Source organism: Carassius gibelio, chromosome B22 (assembly GCF_023724105.1).
Source record: "Carassius gibelio isolate Cgi1373 ecotype wild population from Czech Republic chromosome B22, carGib1.2-hapl.c, whole genome shotgun sequence".
Lineage (NCBI taxonomy): Eukaryota > Metazoa > Chordata > Actinopteri > Cypriniformes > Cyprinidae > Carassius > Carassius gibelio.
In genome coordinates this window covers 5,316,501-5,330,814 of record NC_068417.1, presented here as the reverse complement: position 1 = coordinate 5,330,814, position 14,314 = coordinate 5,316,501, and the positions used below count along the sequence as shown (strand labels likewise).

Below are 14,314 nucleotides of genomic sequence, written 5' to 3'. Positions count from 1 at the left end.
AAGATTGTAGATTACAGTCAACAAGTACAAGATTTTGTGATCATATTTTGTTCTTATTGTGATGCATGTCTGAGTGAAACAGCTTTAAAAACAAAACTGCAGGTCAGGAATTCATGAGTTTTTGATGAAAAGCTGATAATTGTTTGCTATTGTAAACAAGATCCCATCGTTTCATCACAATTTCACCATCAAGTTAGGCACTTCAAAAATAACTCCTTCAAAAACAGCTAGAAGCCTTGGAGTTATGATTGATGATCAGCTGACTTTCTCAGACCACATTGCTAAAACTGTCCGATCCTGCAGATTTGCTTTATTCAACATCAAGAAGATCAAACCCTTTCTTTGGGAACATGCGGCACAACTCCCTGTTCAAGCTCTTGTTCTGTCCAGGCTGGACTATTGCAATGCCCTCTTGGCAGGTCTTCCAGCCAATTCTATCAAACCTTTACAATTAATCCAGAATGCGGCAGCAAGATTAATTTTTAATGAGCCAAAAAGAATACACGTCACACCTCTGTTTATCAATTTGCACTGGCTACCAATAGCTGATCGTATAAAATTCAAGGCATTGATGTTTGCCTACAAAACTACCACTGGCTCTGCACCCATTTACCTAAATTTGTTACATCAGACTTATGTGCCTCTAGAAGCTTGTGTTCTGCAAGTGAACGTCGCTTGATTGTTCATCCCAAAGAAGCACAAAGTCACTTTTACAGACTTTTAAATTAAATGTTCCCTCCTGGTGGAATGACCTTCCCAACTCAATCTGAGCCGCTGAGTCCTTAGCCATCTTCAAGAATCGTCTTAAAACACATCTCTTCCATCTTTATTTGATCCTCTAACTTTAACACTCACTATTATAATTATATTCTTAAAAAACATCTAACTACCTTTCTATTCTTTTTGTATTCTATTTTCTTTTCATTTATTATGCAATTGTGTGTGTGTGTGTGTGTGTGTAAAGACCTCTAACACTAGCTTGCTCTATCCTTTTTTTATTCTATCTGTTTTCTTTTTATTTATTATATTATATAAAACCCCATGCTACGTGTACTGTGTTAACCTAACTGAGACTTGTTACTGTCACGATCATTAGATGGAGTGCCAATGAACTTCAGTAGAGGGCACTCCACTCAGGACCATTCCAACCATCAACCACCAGATGTCACTTGGACACTAGCACCTCTCATACTGTTGCACCACACCCGAACTACATTCCCCATGAGTCACTGCATAACAATCACCCTGCCACAACTGCACCTCATTCATCAGCCAATTTCCTTGCCACACCTGCACCTCATTTACACACACATAAAAGCAGCACAATCACTCTCACTCACTGCAAAGTCTTGTTTAGCCTGTCTGACATTTCCGAGCATTTATCCTAGTGTTTGTTCTCCCTGTGTATGATCTTTGATTGTTTAGACTGACCTGATCTCTGCTCGTTACCGTTTATGATTCTGGATATCCCTAACATACCTGACACCGTTCCTGATTTCTGCCTGTATGACCATTCTCTTAATATAGTTTCTGCACATGGATCCGAACGCCTCTGACTCCCTGTTACAGTTATAGCATTTATATATCATTGCTCTTTTTGTTGTTTTTAATTGCTTCCACTGTCCTCATTTGTAAGACGCTTTGGATAAAACGTCTGCTAAATTAATAAATTTAAATGTAAATGTATTACTGTGATCTCATGTGACTGACAGGTTTTCCCTCCTTCACATCATCAGACGAGAGAAGAGATGTTTTTATGAGGGAAAGGGATAGTTATTTTCATTAAAGATCACAAGAATACATTCATTTTTGGAAATAAATGATGTACCCTGATAAATCAATCTGACTGTAACTGCTGTAGAGTATAATGATACTAACTGTAGTTTCTCCAGCTTGAATTGTGTGTTCATCAGTAGATCACTGAGGTGTTTCACTCCAGAGTCTTCTAGTTTATTCCAGCTCAGGTTCAGTTCTCTCAGGTGTGATGGGTTTGATTTCAGAGCTGAAGTCAGGATGAGACACTGTTTCCCTGTAATACTGCATCCACGCAGACTGAAGACAGAAAGAGAAAACACAATGAATCAGACACGTTATGTTCATGTGTGAGTAATTCATCATGTGTTAACAACATACATTGCAATAAATAAAATATTACCAAAAACCTTATTATATGACCATAAACAAAAACAGAAGAAAAAAGATGAACAAAGTAGATACAGGATGAACTACAGAACTAAATAAAATAACATTAAATATGAAAATTGAGTTTAAATGTGAGAAATCAAGAAAATTCTGTTTCTGAATTACAATTTACTTAAATATATTTTTTATTTTTTTTGCAAACTTTTTTTGGCTGAGTGAATAAAAAAAATATATATATATTTTGGTCCATTAATGAACTGGATTACTGTGATCTCCGGTGATTGACTGAGATGAGACCATCGAGCAAGAACTGAACCCCAACTGTTCCTCAGCGCTGCAGGTGTGTGTGTGTGTGAGTGAGTGAGTGAGTGAGTGAGTGAGAGAGTGAGAGAGTGAGTGAGAGAGAGAGAGTGTGTGTGTGTGTGTGAGAGAGAAAGAGAGAGAGCGGTGAAGTTCTACCAGCACCTGAAGCGCAGCGAGCCGAGCTCATACCAGGCTGAAGCCCTGCGGTGTCAGGAGCAGAACCTGCAGAGGAGCGCTCTCTCACAGCTGATGCTCAAACTACAGCCAGACCAGCACAGCACCATCCGACCAAACCACATTATCCAGTTACAAAAACAGAATTACATCACCTACTGGAAACATGCTACTAAATCACAGAAGAAGATGGAGCTGTACTTAGACCTGAAGAAAGATTATAAACCAGCAGAATACCTGAGCTGTGTAAAAGATCCCAAATTAAGAAAAACCCTTACAAAATACAGAGTGAGCGATCACTGTCTGGCTGTAGAGAGAGGACGACACAGACAGAGATGGCAGCCGAGAGAGCAGAGAGTGTGTTCACTGTGCTCTCAGAGAGAGCTGGAGACAGAGGAACACTTCTTACTACACTGTGATTACTATCAGAACATAAGAGCTGCATATTTTCACAAATTCCAACAAATTAAACCAACATTTATGACATTACCAAATACAGAAAAATTAAATCACATTTTAGGAGAAAATTCCAAAATGATCACAACAGCAGCAAGATATGTATCAGCCTGTCACAAACTAAGACTGTCAGCCAGTGGACAAAACTGAAGCAAGAGCATTTCTTACATGTACTGTATTTATTTTATTTTATTTTTATTTTTTTTGTTATTTGTTGTTGTCTTTTACTTGTTTCTCGTTTGAAGAAAAAAAAGGAGAAAGTATAAATATACTTAATTATTTTACGAATCTGTTTTTGTTTTATGTATTATATAATTGTTTATTCCTTATTCATGTAATGTACAATGCTTTGGCAATACTGTGCAAGTCATGCCAATAAAGCTCATTTGAATTTGAATTTGAGTGTGTGTGTCTGTGTGTGTGTTCACTGTGTGTGTGAGAGAGAGAGAGAGAGAGAGAGAGAGAGAGAGAGAGAGAGAGAGAGAGAGAGAGAGAGAGAGAGAGAGAGAGAGAGAGAGAGAGAGAGAGAGAGTGTGTGTGTGTGTGTGTGTGTGTGTGAGAGAGAGATAGAGAGAGTGTGCGTGTGTCTGTTTACGGTGTGTGTGTGTGTGTGTGTGTGTGTGAGAGAGAGAGAGAGTGTGTGTGTGTGTAAGTGAGAGTGTGCGTGTGTCCGTTCACGGTGTGTGTGTGTGTATGTGTGTGTTTACAGTGTGTGTGTGTGTGTGTGTGAGAGAGAGAGTGTGCATGTGTCGGTTTTCGGTGTGTGTGTGTGTGTGTGTGTGTGTGAGAGAGAGAGGGAGAGAGAGTGTGTGTGTGTGTGTGTGTGTGAGAGAGAGAGAGAGAGAGAGATTTTTGAGATTTCAAACCTCTTTATTTTTCAAAACATGAGTTCTCTACAACACAAATAAACCCATTTCTGAAACGAAAAAGAAAAAAGCATGATTTAACTCAGAACAGTCCCAAAAAACAAGACATTTTCCACTACAGAACATAAAACATTTTTAAGACACCAAATGTTTATGAACTCCTCTACATTATTTGTGGTACTGTAGAAATCAAAATCAACTTTCAATCTAGCTTTCACCATTCTAACAAAAACAGTATTTATGTCAAAGTCTAAGGACTCTTCAATCTTATTTCTTCTACTGAGGTAGATAGCCATTTTTGCTTGACCAAATACAAAGTTAAACAATTGACATTTCACTCTCCTTTTTTGACTATAACTAAAACCAAGAATAAATAAATTCTTAGAAAATTTCTCTCCAAACATCATGAACATTTGTTGCAACAACTGAAAAAAAGAGCACAATCTGCTACAATCCAAAAAGCAGTGGTAAACTGTTTCCCTCTGCAAACAAAAAGGGCACTCTTCACTTACATTAGGATTAATGATGGAAATAAAAGCATTAACAGCCACACTACCGTGTAGGATTCTCCACTGTAAATCCCCAACCCTTTTGGTCAACGGTGGTTTGTAAATCGCTCTCCATACTGGTCTGACCTCATTGTCAAGCCCCAAATGGGCTCTCCAAGGAGTGTCAGCCCGACCACTTAATTTGACTTTATTTACAATTTTTACAAACATTTTATACATAGTTTTTCCTCCCATGTCTTCAAATTCATTTGTGAGAGTCTCTCTGGACTCTAACAGTTCACCAGTACAGTCTTTAAAATCAGGAGATAGAGTCAATGCAGGAAAAGAATCATCAACAACTGGTTGACCTTGTCCATTACTGTAGTCATTTAGCAAAGATAATTCAGTCTTAGTGAGTTCGCACTTCCAAGTGCTAAGCATTTGATTTATGATCCTGATCGATCGAACTCCAACACGAGAAGCTAGAGCTGCAGTGTCGATCAAATTTGGTCCACACAGATCAACCACATGTCTCAGTGTAACAATCCCAGCCGTACAGAACGACTGCATCACAAAAGGTCCGGTTATGTGTTTTAAGTTGAAACGAGTGCCATTCACCACTGGCTCTTTCAACAGCCATGACAGGGACTCACAGCTTGCCACTCTCTTTTTATGGAACATCCCCCACACGGTGAACAGTCCATGGTAGAACTTTGGGAGGTTAGACAGCTTTTGAGCACTCAAGTCCATTAAAAACAAAGGCTCAGCAAGACCCAAATTCCCGCCTCGGATCAATATGGTTCTGGCTAAGGGTCTCCAGACAAGATCTACGGGCCCAACAAGAAGTCTCTGGATAAACTGAAGTCGGAAAGTGGCGCCCCTACTGGCGAGATGAATAAGTCCCTGCCCTCCTTCCTCTTTTGGCAGAAACAGTACACTCTGTGGGACCCAGTGCAGCCGGTCCCAGAAAAAGTCCACCAACACTGCCTGTATCTTAGCCAGCAGTTGTGCAGGAGGGTCTACGCATGATAACCGGTGCCACAACATTGATGACACTAAATTGTTGATCACTAGTGTTCGGCCCCTAAAGGACATGTGTGGCAAGATCCATTTCCATTTTTTGAGACGTCCTTCGACTTTCTCTAAAACATTTTCCCAATTTTTACATAGAAAAGTATAATCTCCAAGATAAACACCAAGGTATTTAAAACCACCCTTGTTCCAAATTAACCCGGCAGGTAAAACAAGTTTTCTGCTCAACTCATTACTATTCGTTAAAGCTTTGCTTTTCTCCCAGTTAATTTTGGCAGAGGACAATACGCCAAACCCATTAATATTTTCTACAAGGGTGTCAATATCTTCTTGTCTTTTGACAACAACAACAACATCATCGGCATAAGCAGATAATTTAAAAGAGGTTTCACATCCAGGAAGGTTTACACCAATAAGAGATTTTCTTAGTTTGTGCAGAAGAGGCTCTATGGCCAAGGAGTACAGCATGCCAGATAATGAACATCCTTGTCTGACCCCCCTATGAACTTTAAAAGGAGCACTTAAACCACCGTTGATCTTTACAATACTCTCAATGTCACTATACAAGACTCGAATCATGTTTATTAAACCAGAGCTAAAACCAAACGCACCTAACGTTTGCCACAAATACTGGTGCTCGACTCTGTCAAAAGCCTTTTCTTGGTCTATTGAAATCATACAAATTTCACAACCCAATGAATTGGAGAGGTCCAAAACGTCACGAATTAAAATAACATTGTCAGATATCAACCTATTGGGTATGCAATACGTCTGGTCAACATGGATAACATGCTGCATAACATTTTTCAGTCTCATTGCCAACACCTTCGACAAAAGTTTGTAATCAGTGCAAAGCAGAGCAACTGGCCTCCAGTTCTTTATCTCTTGTAAATCTCCTTTTTTGGGGAGAAGAGTGAGGATTGCTCTCCTACAACTCAAAGGTAAATGTCCTTTTTTTAAACTGTCTCTGAGAACAAGCAACAAATCTTTGCCAATCACAGACCAGAAAACTTTATAAAAGTCCACAGGAAGTCCATCAATGCCCGGAGATTTACCGCTTTGTAGACTCTGCAACGCAGAATATAATTCATCAACGGAGATCGGTGCATCCAACTCCATGTTGGCCTCTTCGGAAACCTTAGGTAAGCCCTCATAGAAAGACTGCGCCACCTCTGGTCTCTCTTGGAACTCACTCTTAAAAAGCTTCTCATAAAAAACAACTACAGATTTACGAATGTCCACAGACTCCTGCAGCAATTGTCCAGTACTGGCAGACCGCAGAGAGTGCATTAGTCTCCTTTGTCCATTTTTTTGTTCAAGGCCAAAAAAAAAATGAGAAGGTGCATCCATTTTGGCTATATTTTGATGACGTGAGCGAACCAGAGCACCTTGACCAGAGAAACCCAACAGGTTAGATAGAGCTGACTTTTTCCTTTTTAAAGCTTTAAAATGTTCTACTTCTCTTGTTGAGTCTGCCAAATCTTGCAGCTTTACTATTTCACTCTCCAATGCTTTCATAGATCTAGTCATGTCTCTTGTGACATTAAGAGTATATTGTAGGCACAGCTGTTTTATTTTGACCTTCCCTATGTCCCACCACTGTTGTAATGAAGTGTACTCCGATTTTTCTTTTGTGTAACCACTCCAGAAATACTTAAAAGTATCTTTAAAAGCATGATCAGAAAGCAAGGATACATTAAAATGCCAATAGGCACTTTTACATTTAACATCCTTAACAAAGATATCAACTTGTACGAGACAATGATCTGAAATGCCAACTGGGTGTATTGAACACCCTTTTAGTACATTACTCTGATGTTTGAAACAGTAGACTCTATCAAGCCTAGCCAAAGACAAAAAATTATCTTTAACATGAGACCAAGTATACTGCCGCTGAGTGGTGTGAAAAAACCTCCAAACATCACATAAATCATTCATCTCAATTAGTTTTACAAGACAATTCTTACTGGCTCCATGTGGTTCTGGGTGGTTTCTGTCTAGAGCTGCGTTCTCAGTGCAGTTAAAATCACCACCCAGGAACATGTATCCATCAGCACTACATTTGCTCATTACATCATTGAGAGTGTTTAAAAAGACCACTCTTTCTGGGCCTACAGTAGGAGCATAAACATTTATGAAAGTCATTTTTACACATTCAAACACAGCTTGTATTTTTAACAAGCGACCTGGAATTATTTCCTCAGTAACACAAGAGATGGGTAAAAAATCTTTAGAAAACAAGATACCCACTCCACCACTATTACTACACTTATGACTGAGAAAAACTTCCCCATCCCAATCTTTCTTCCAGGCAGTTTCATTTTCAGCTGTGCTATGAGTTTCTTGTAAAAAAATTACATTCAGTTTTTTAACTTTAAACAAACTGATGAGGGAAACTCTCTTCACATCCTCTCTCGCACCATTAACGTTTAAAGAACCCAACTTTATGTCACACATAGAAAATGTTAAGTTGCATTTAAACAGAACAGAGAGGTTAACACAAACAAAGAAAAAGAAAAACAAAAGGCACTTAACCATCATTAGCTAATTGTGCTCTCGCTTTTATCATTAATTTTTTTAAACGAAAAATTTCCTGGTCTGTAAAGGTCAGTTGGCCTGAGTTTTCTTTATTTTTCATGAAAAACTTGACTGAGTCAATGAACAACTTTAAATCTGGAAAAAACTCATCAATTTTAACTGATCTCAAACCTTTGGTTCTTTGTAAAAAAGACTGAATTTTAGTGAAAGGGTAAGCACTCTCCACGTTCATCTGTGTGTCTCCACTAACATCACTTTCAGACTCTTGTGTGCTCATCAACACATCATCTGACTGAGAAGAAATGCTCATTGGATTCGTTTTTGATACTTTTGTAACTTGTTCAGTGTTTGATTTATTTTCTGGATTTTTTCTCTTGGTTGACAGTTTTGAAATTTCAGCATCCAACAAAGCATCTTCTTCATTAAACAACACTGACTCAGCTACTCTAGTCGCGGTTTGACTAACATTTTGATCCTCTTTTAAAACATCTTGTGCGTTTTGATCACTCGCTACACTTTCTGTCTGCTCATTCTCCTGATCACTATCATCTCCGTTTTCTTCCTGGACCGTTCTCTGCGGTTCGACGGGTAAAGAAGTTTCGCTTTCGGCCCGTACGGGCGGCAGATCCGCTACAGCCCGCACCGCACCTGCTCTCTCTGGGCACGAGCGAATCACGTGACCAACAATTCCGCACCCAAAGCATTTCATCGTCTCTGATGTTACATGAACGGTGTAATCAAAGTCATCAACCTTAAACTTAAACACTAAGTTTAACTCTTCATCGCTCTTTTTAAGAATCATGTGTACATGTCTCCTAAAAGACACAACATGTTTAAGATGAGGAGATTTACAGCTGATAGGGATCATTTTTATCGGAGTCACTAGTTTTCCGTGTCTCCCTAGTTCTTTTTCCAAAAGTTCATTTTTCATAAACGGAGGTACATTCGAAATGATGACTTTTTTGGCAGGGTTCACTAGAGACAAAACTGGTGTGTATGTATCTTGAATCACAACTCCACTTTCAAGTATCTGATTTACTTTGTCCACACTGTCTAAAAAAATCACAACGGCACTATTCATCCTAGAAGCCGATTTAATACTGTCATATCCGACAATCTCACCCACCGCTAGACTACAATCTTCAACCGAACACCCGTTAGGCGGAGAAAGTTTGATAGCGTGTCGGCGCGTGAGCTTGTGCAAACTACTGTGTTCACCTGCAGCAGCCATGCTGACCAGCCACGCCGGCAGCCGCCGCCTCCACCAAACAAACACAAACACAAACGATACCCAATAAACACTGTCCCTCTAAAAAACTTCTCAAAGCATCAACAGAGAGAGAGAAAAAAAGAGAATTAGAAAACTCACATTCAGCACGCTCTCAGCAGCAATCACCGCAATCACTCCCAACACGCACCCACACCCTAGCGCAACAGTCACACCGGAAAGTGAGAAAGGGAGAGAGAGAGAGAGAGAGAGAGAGAGTGTGTGTGTGTGAGAGAGAGATAGAGAGAGTGTGCGTGTGTCTGTTTACGGGGTGTGTGTGTGTGTGTGAGAGAGAGAGAGAGAGAGAGAGAGAGTGAGAGAGTGAGTGTGTAAGTGAGAGTGTGCGTGTGTGTGTATGTGTGTGTGTACAGTGTGTGTGTGTGTGTGTGTGTGTGTGTGAGAGAGCGTGTGTGTGTTCACTGTGTGTGTGTGTGTGTGAGTGAGAGTGTGCGTGTGTCTGTTCACGGTGTGTGTGTGTGTGTGGGTGTGTGTGTGTGTGTGTCTGTTCACGGTGTGTGTGTGTGTGTGTGAGAGAGAATGTGCGTGTGTCAGTTCACGGTGTGTGTATGTTTGTGTGTGTGTGTGAGAGTGTGCGTGTGTCTGTTCACGGTGTGTGTGTGAGAGAGAGAGAGAGAGAGAGAGAGAGAGAGAGAGAGTGTATTTGTGTGTGAGAGAGCGTGTGTGTGTGTGTGTTCACTGTGTGTGTGTGTGTGTGTGTGTGAGTGAGTGAGAGTGTGCGTGTGTCTGTTCACGGTGTGTGTGTGTGTGAGAGAGAGCGAGAGAGAGAGAGAGAGAGAGAGAGAGAGAGAGAGAGCGTGCGTGTGTCTGTTCACGGTGTGTGTGTTTGTGTGTGTGTGTGTGTGTCTGTTTATAGTGTGTGTGTGTGTGTGTGTGTGTGTGTGAGTGAGAGAGAGAGAGTGTGTGTTTGTGTGTGAGAGAGAGAGAGTGTGTGTTTGTGTGTGAGAGAGAGAGAGAGAGTGTGTGTGTGTGTGTGTGTGTTAAATGCAGATCACATGTTCAGAGTATGGGACACTATATTTGGCCACACGTCACATCCTTCATTTCCTTTTCCTGAAAGTAAACAGTAATCTTTAATCTGACTGTAACTGCTGTGGAGTATAATGATACTAACTCTAGTTTCTCCAGCTTGAATTGTGTGTTCATCAGTAGATCACTGAGGTGTTTCACTCCAGAGTCTCCTAGTATTTTATTCCAGCTCAGGTTCAGTTCTCTCAGGTGTGATGGGTTTGATTTCAGAGCTGAAGTCAGGATGAGACACTGTTTCTCTGTAATACTGCAATCACACAGACTGAAGACAGAAAGAGAAAACACAATGAATCAGACACGTTATGTTCATGAAGTCACAGCAGAACAACCTTCATCTGTCAAATCACAGCATCTTAATCTACATTGAGAGAAAGAGAGAAGATAGAAGAAAACTATTTAATAAAGTCAAAATGTCTTGATAAAACAAAAAACAGAGGAAGAGTGTCTGAACACCTTTGGATAATTTTCCACAATTTGGTCTTCAAAACAGAAAAACAAATAAGTTGTTCATTTAATCAAATAATTGACACTTCACATGATTTATGTATAATTTCTCCTGAATCTCCTGAAAATATTCAAACCAAAATAAATAGGCTTCTCTCTGATTATGTAATTCATATGAAATGTGCATTTCTCTCTGGCGTTCATGGAGAGTCTGCATCGTCAACTTCATCTTTTCAGCGACACAGAAAACACCAGTTTATTACTAAACAATTAAATGTCTCCTTACTAATTTAGACACATTCATATTCATTACTTTAACCGGTTCTTTGTGGCAAGCTTTATGTGTGCGGTCATAACACTTATTATACTGTAGGCTATAGCCTATTTAAGTAATTAAATTAATATAAAGGTGTGATTTGTCCACGAATGGCTTAAATGAACAACTACTAGTCGACTAGAAAAAAAGAAAAAAATTAGTCAGAGGCAGCCCTTATTCCACGTATTTTGGAACCAGCAGGGCATTCTGGGTTGAGTGAGACCCCACGGAATGAGTGAATATTCAGAAATGTGCTCTCCGCTCACAAGCTCTGATCAGAACAAACCCAATATTTTCTTTTTCTTGTTTTGCGGTCTGAGTCGCGGTCAGGTGTGGGTTGTTTATACATTGACCCGCGGTGCATCACTGGTAACGGTCAGTGAGGGTGATAGGAAGATAGTTTTTAAAGTGTCATGAAACCCCAGATTACTTTTTCTGAGATTGTATCAGATGTGTGTGTGTTGCACTTCATAGAAGACAATGTTAGCATTCATTCATTTTAACTGTTTAAAACACAGTTTTGTGATGTGGTAAAGGACTATAATACTTCGATGTCGTGTCAGTGTCTCATAATTCTTCAGACCTGTAGCACTGAGCCCAGAATCACGCTGTGCTTCCACCGTCGGGTCAGAAACTCCTCAGCGCTTCATTAAAACACCCTTTACACGCCTCTCTGGAACAACGTCACACAACTCCATCATTTCACCAACAAAGAAATTATCAGAAAACTAATAATAGATAAGTCACTGGAACCAGAGCGATCACAAAACAAACATGATAAAAGCAGACGTTTGTTTGCATGCTTTGTTAAAGATTTACATGGAGCGTAGATGAGTTAGGACAGATACAACATGTTACTATACACTACACTAAATAATACACTATTGTGATCGTCTGAATGAGAAGCTGACGTCTGATTTCTTCAAGCGGTCTTACCATGTTTACTATGGTAATGTTAAGTGCATAGACCTTATCACTTATAAATATTCAGCCTTGTAAAGTGATCATAATCCACATCAGATCTCAAACAGAAGTTATTTCAAACACTCGCTGCTGTCTGAAAGTGAGTTCTGAGCTATTATTATTAATGTCTTTAACTTTATGAAATGATCCTCGGCACTGATGCTCTCCATACTCAGAGAAACTCCACCTTCATTCATAACCTCCTTTAACCTAAACTCAGAGACCCAGTTGGCCAAAAAACCCTGGCCATTGTCCCAGAGGAAGACCCAGAAGTGACAGTGGAAACCAGACTGACCCTGACTTTATGAAATTACACATAGGCAAGGCAAGGCAAGTTTATTCATATAGCACATTTCGTACACAATGGTAATTCAAAGTGCTTTACATAAAAGAAAGTAAAATAATCAAAAGTAAAATAATAACAAAACTAAAGAACTTTTAATATGATTAAAACATTTACTAAAAATGAGTTTAAAAACAGTTAGAAAATGATTTTACATAAAAGAAGAAAAAAAAGAGTGAAAATATAGTGCAATCAGTTTTGACATTGCACAGTGCTCATTCAATAAATGCACAGCTAAACAGATGGGTTTTGAGTCTAGATTTAAATGTGACTAGTGTTTTAGCACATCTGATCTCTTCTGGAAGCTGATTCCAACTGCGGGCGGCATAGTAACTAAAGGTGGACTCTCCTTGTTTTGTGTGAACCCTTGGTATTTCTAACTGACTTGATCCTAGTGATTTGAGTGCTTTGTTAGGTTTATATTCAGTGAACATATCTGCAATATATTTCGGTCCTAGGTCATTTAGTGACTTAGGCTACGTTCACACTGCAGGCTGAAACGACCCAATTCCGATCCGATCTTTTCAAATGTGACCCAGGCCACTTGGGTATGTGGTCCTGAATCCGATACGTATCAGATCTTTTGAAATGTGACCTCCGTCTGAACGGCCAGGCCACATGTATCTGACCCGTACGTCATTGATACGCTACAAACGCCATAATTCTGCGTTGAAGTAGGCGGGAACGAGAAGAGCCACTCACATCAGTATCCCACCACTCCTGCCTGTGACTCCGCACCCACACTAGTCAGAATCCTGGCAGCAGCGTTCTGGATGAGCTGCAGCTGTCTAATGGTCTTTTTGAGATGGCCGGTGAGGAGCCCATTACAATAGTCCACCCTGCTGGCATGAACAAGTTTCTCCAAGTCTTGACTGGAAACAAAACATCTAATTCTTGCAATTTTTTTAAAAACGATAGTATGCTGATTTAGTTATTGCTTTGACATGATTACTGAAATTAAGGTCTGTCTCCAGAATCACACCAAGATTCCAGCCTTGATTTTTAGTTGTTTGACCCCTAGAGTCAAGGTATGCATTCACCTTGAAAACTTAATCTTTGTTTCCAAATGCAATTACTTCAGTTTTTTCCTTATTTAACTGAAGATAGTTCTGGCACATCCAACTATTAATTTCATCAATGCATTGGCAGAGGGAGTAATGGGGCTGTAGTCATTTGGAGATAAGGCTAGGTAAATCTGGGTATCATCAGCATAGCTGTGATAGGCAATTTGGTTCTTTCTCATTATTTGATTTAGTGGAAGCATATACAGGCTAAACAAGAGCGGTGCAAGAACTGACACTTGTGGGACTCCGCATGTAATGGACGTCCACTTAGACTTATGCTCTCCTAGACTCACATAATAGCCTCTCCCTTCTAAGTATGACCTGAACCATTTGAGTGCCATCCCAGAAAGCCCGACCCAGTTTTCCAGTCTCTCTAGTAGTATGTTATGATCGACAGTGTTAAACGCAGCACTGAGATCTAGCAATTCCAGCACCGATATTTTGCCAGAGTCACAATTTAAGCGAATATCATTTATTATCTTAATGAGTGCTGTCTCTGTGCTGTGATGCGGTCGGAAACCAGATTGAAAATTGTCCAGGTATCCATTTGAGTTTAAGTATTTGTTCAGCTGATAAAAACTACCTTTTCTATAATTTTGCCTATAAAAGGAAGATTAGATATTGGTCTAAAATTGCTCAAAATTGTCTCATCAAGATTGCTTTTTTTCAGGAGGGGCTTAACAACTGCAGTTTTTATGGAGTTTGGAAATGTCCTAGAGAGAAGTGAGGCATTCACCACTTCTAAGAGATCTGCTTTTAAGCAGTTAAGCACATTTTTGAAAAAAAGATGTGGGAAGTGTGTCAAGACAACAGGTTGATGATTTTAGTTGCTGCACTATGTCCTCCAGAATTTTGCTATCAATTGTTTCAA

General features: G+C 39.7%; 1 protein-coding gene across 1 annotated transcript in view; it reads right to left on the bottom strand.

Annotated features, from left to right (window-relative positions):
* The window catches only part of LOC127987694 (uncharacterized), a 2,462,016-nt gene that overhangs the window by 1,591,532 nt on the left and 856,170 nt on the right, over positions 1-14,314 (bottom strand). The window contains exon 79 of the mRNA XM_052590053.1: positions 10,399-10,575. Coding sequence (XP_052446013.1) covers positions 10,399-10,575 — 177 coding nt within the window. The remainder of the gene's footprint in view (positions 1-10,398; positions 10,576-14,314) is intronic.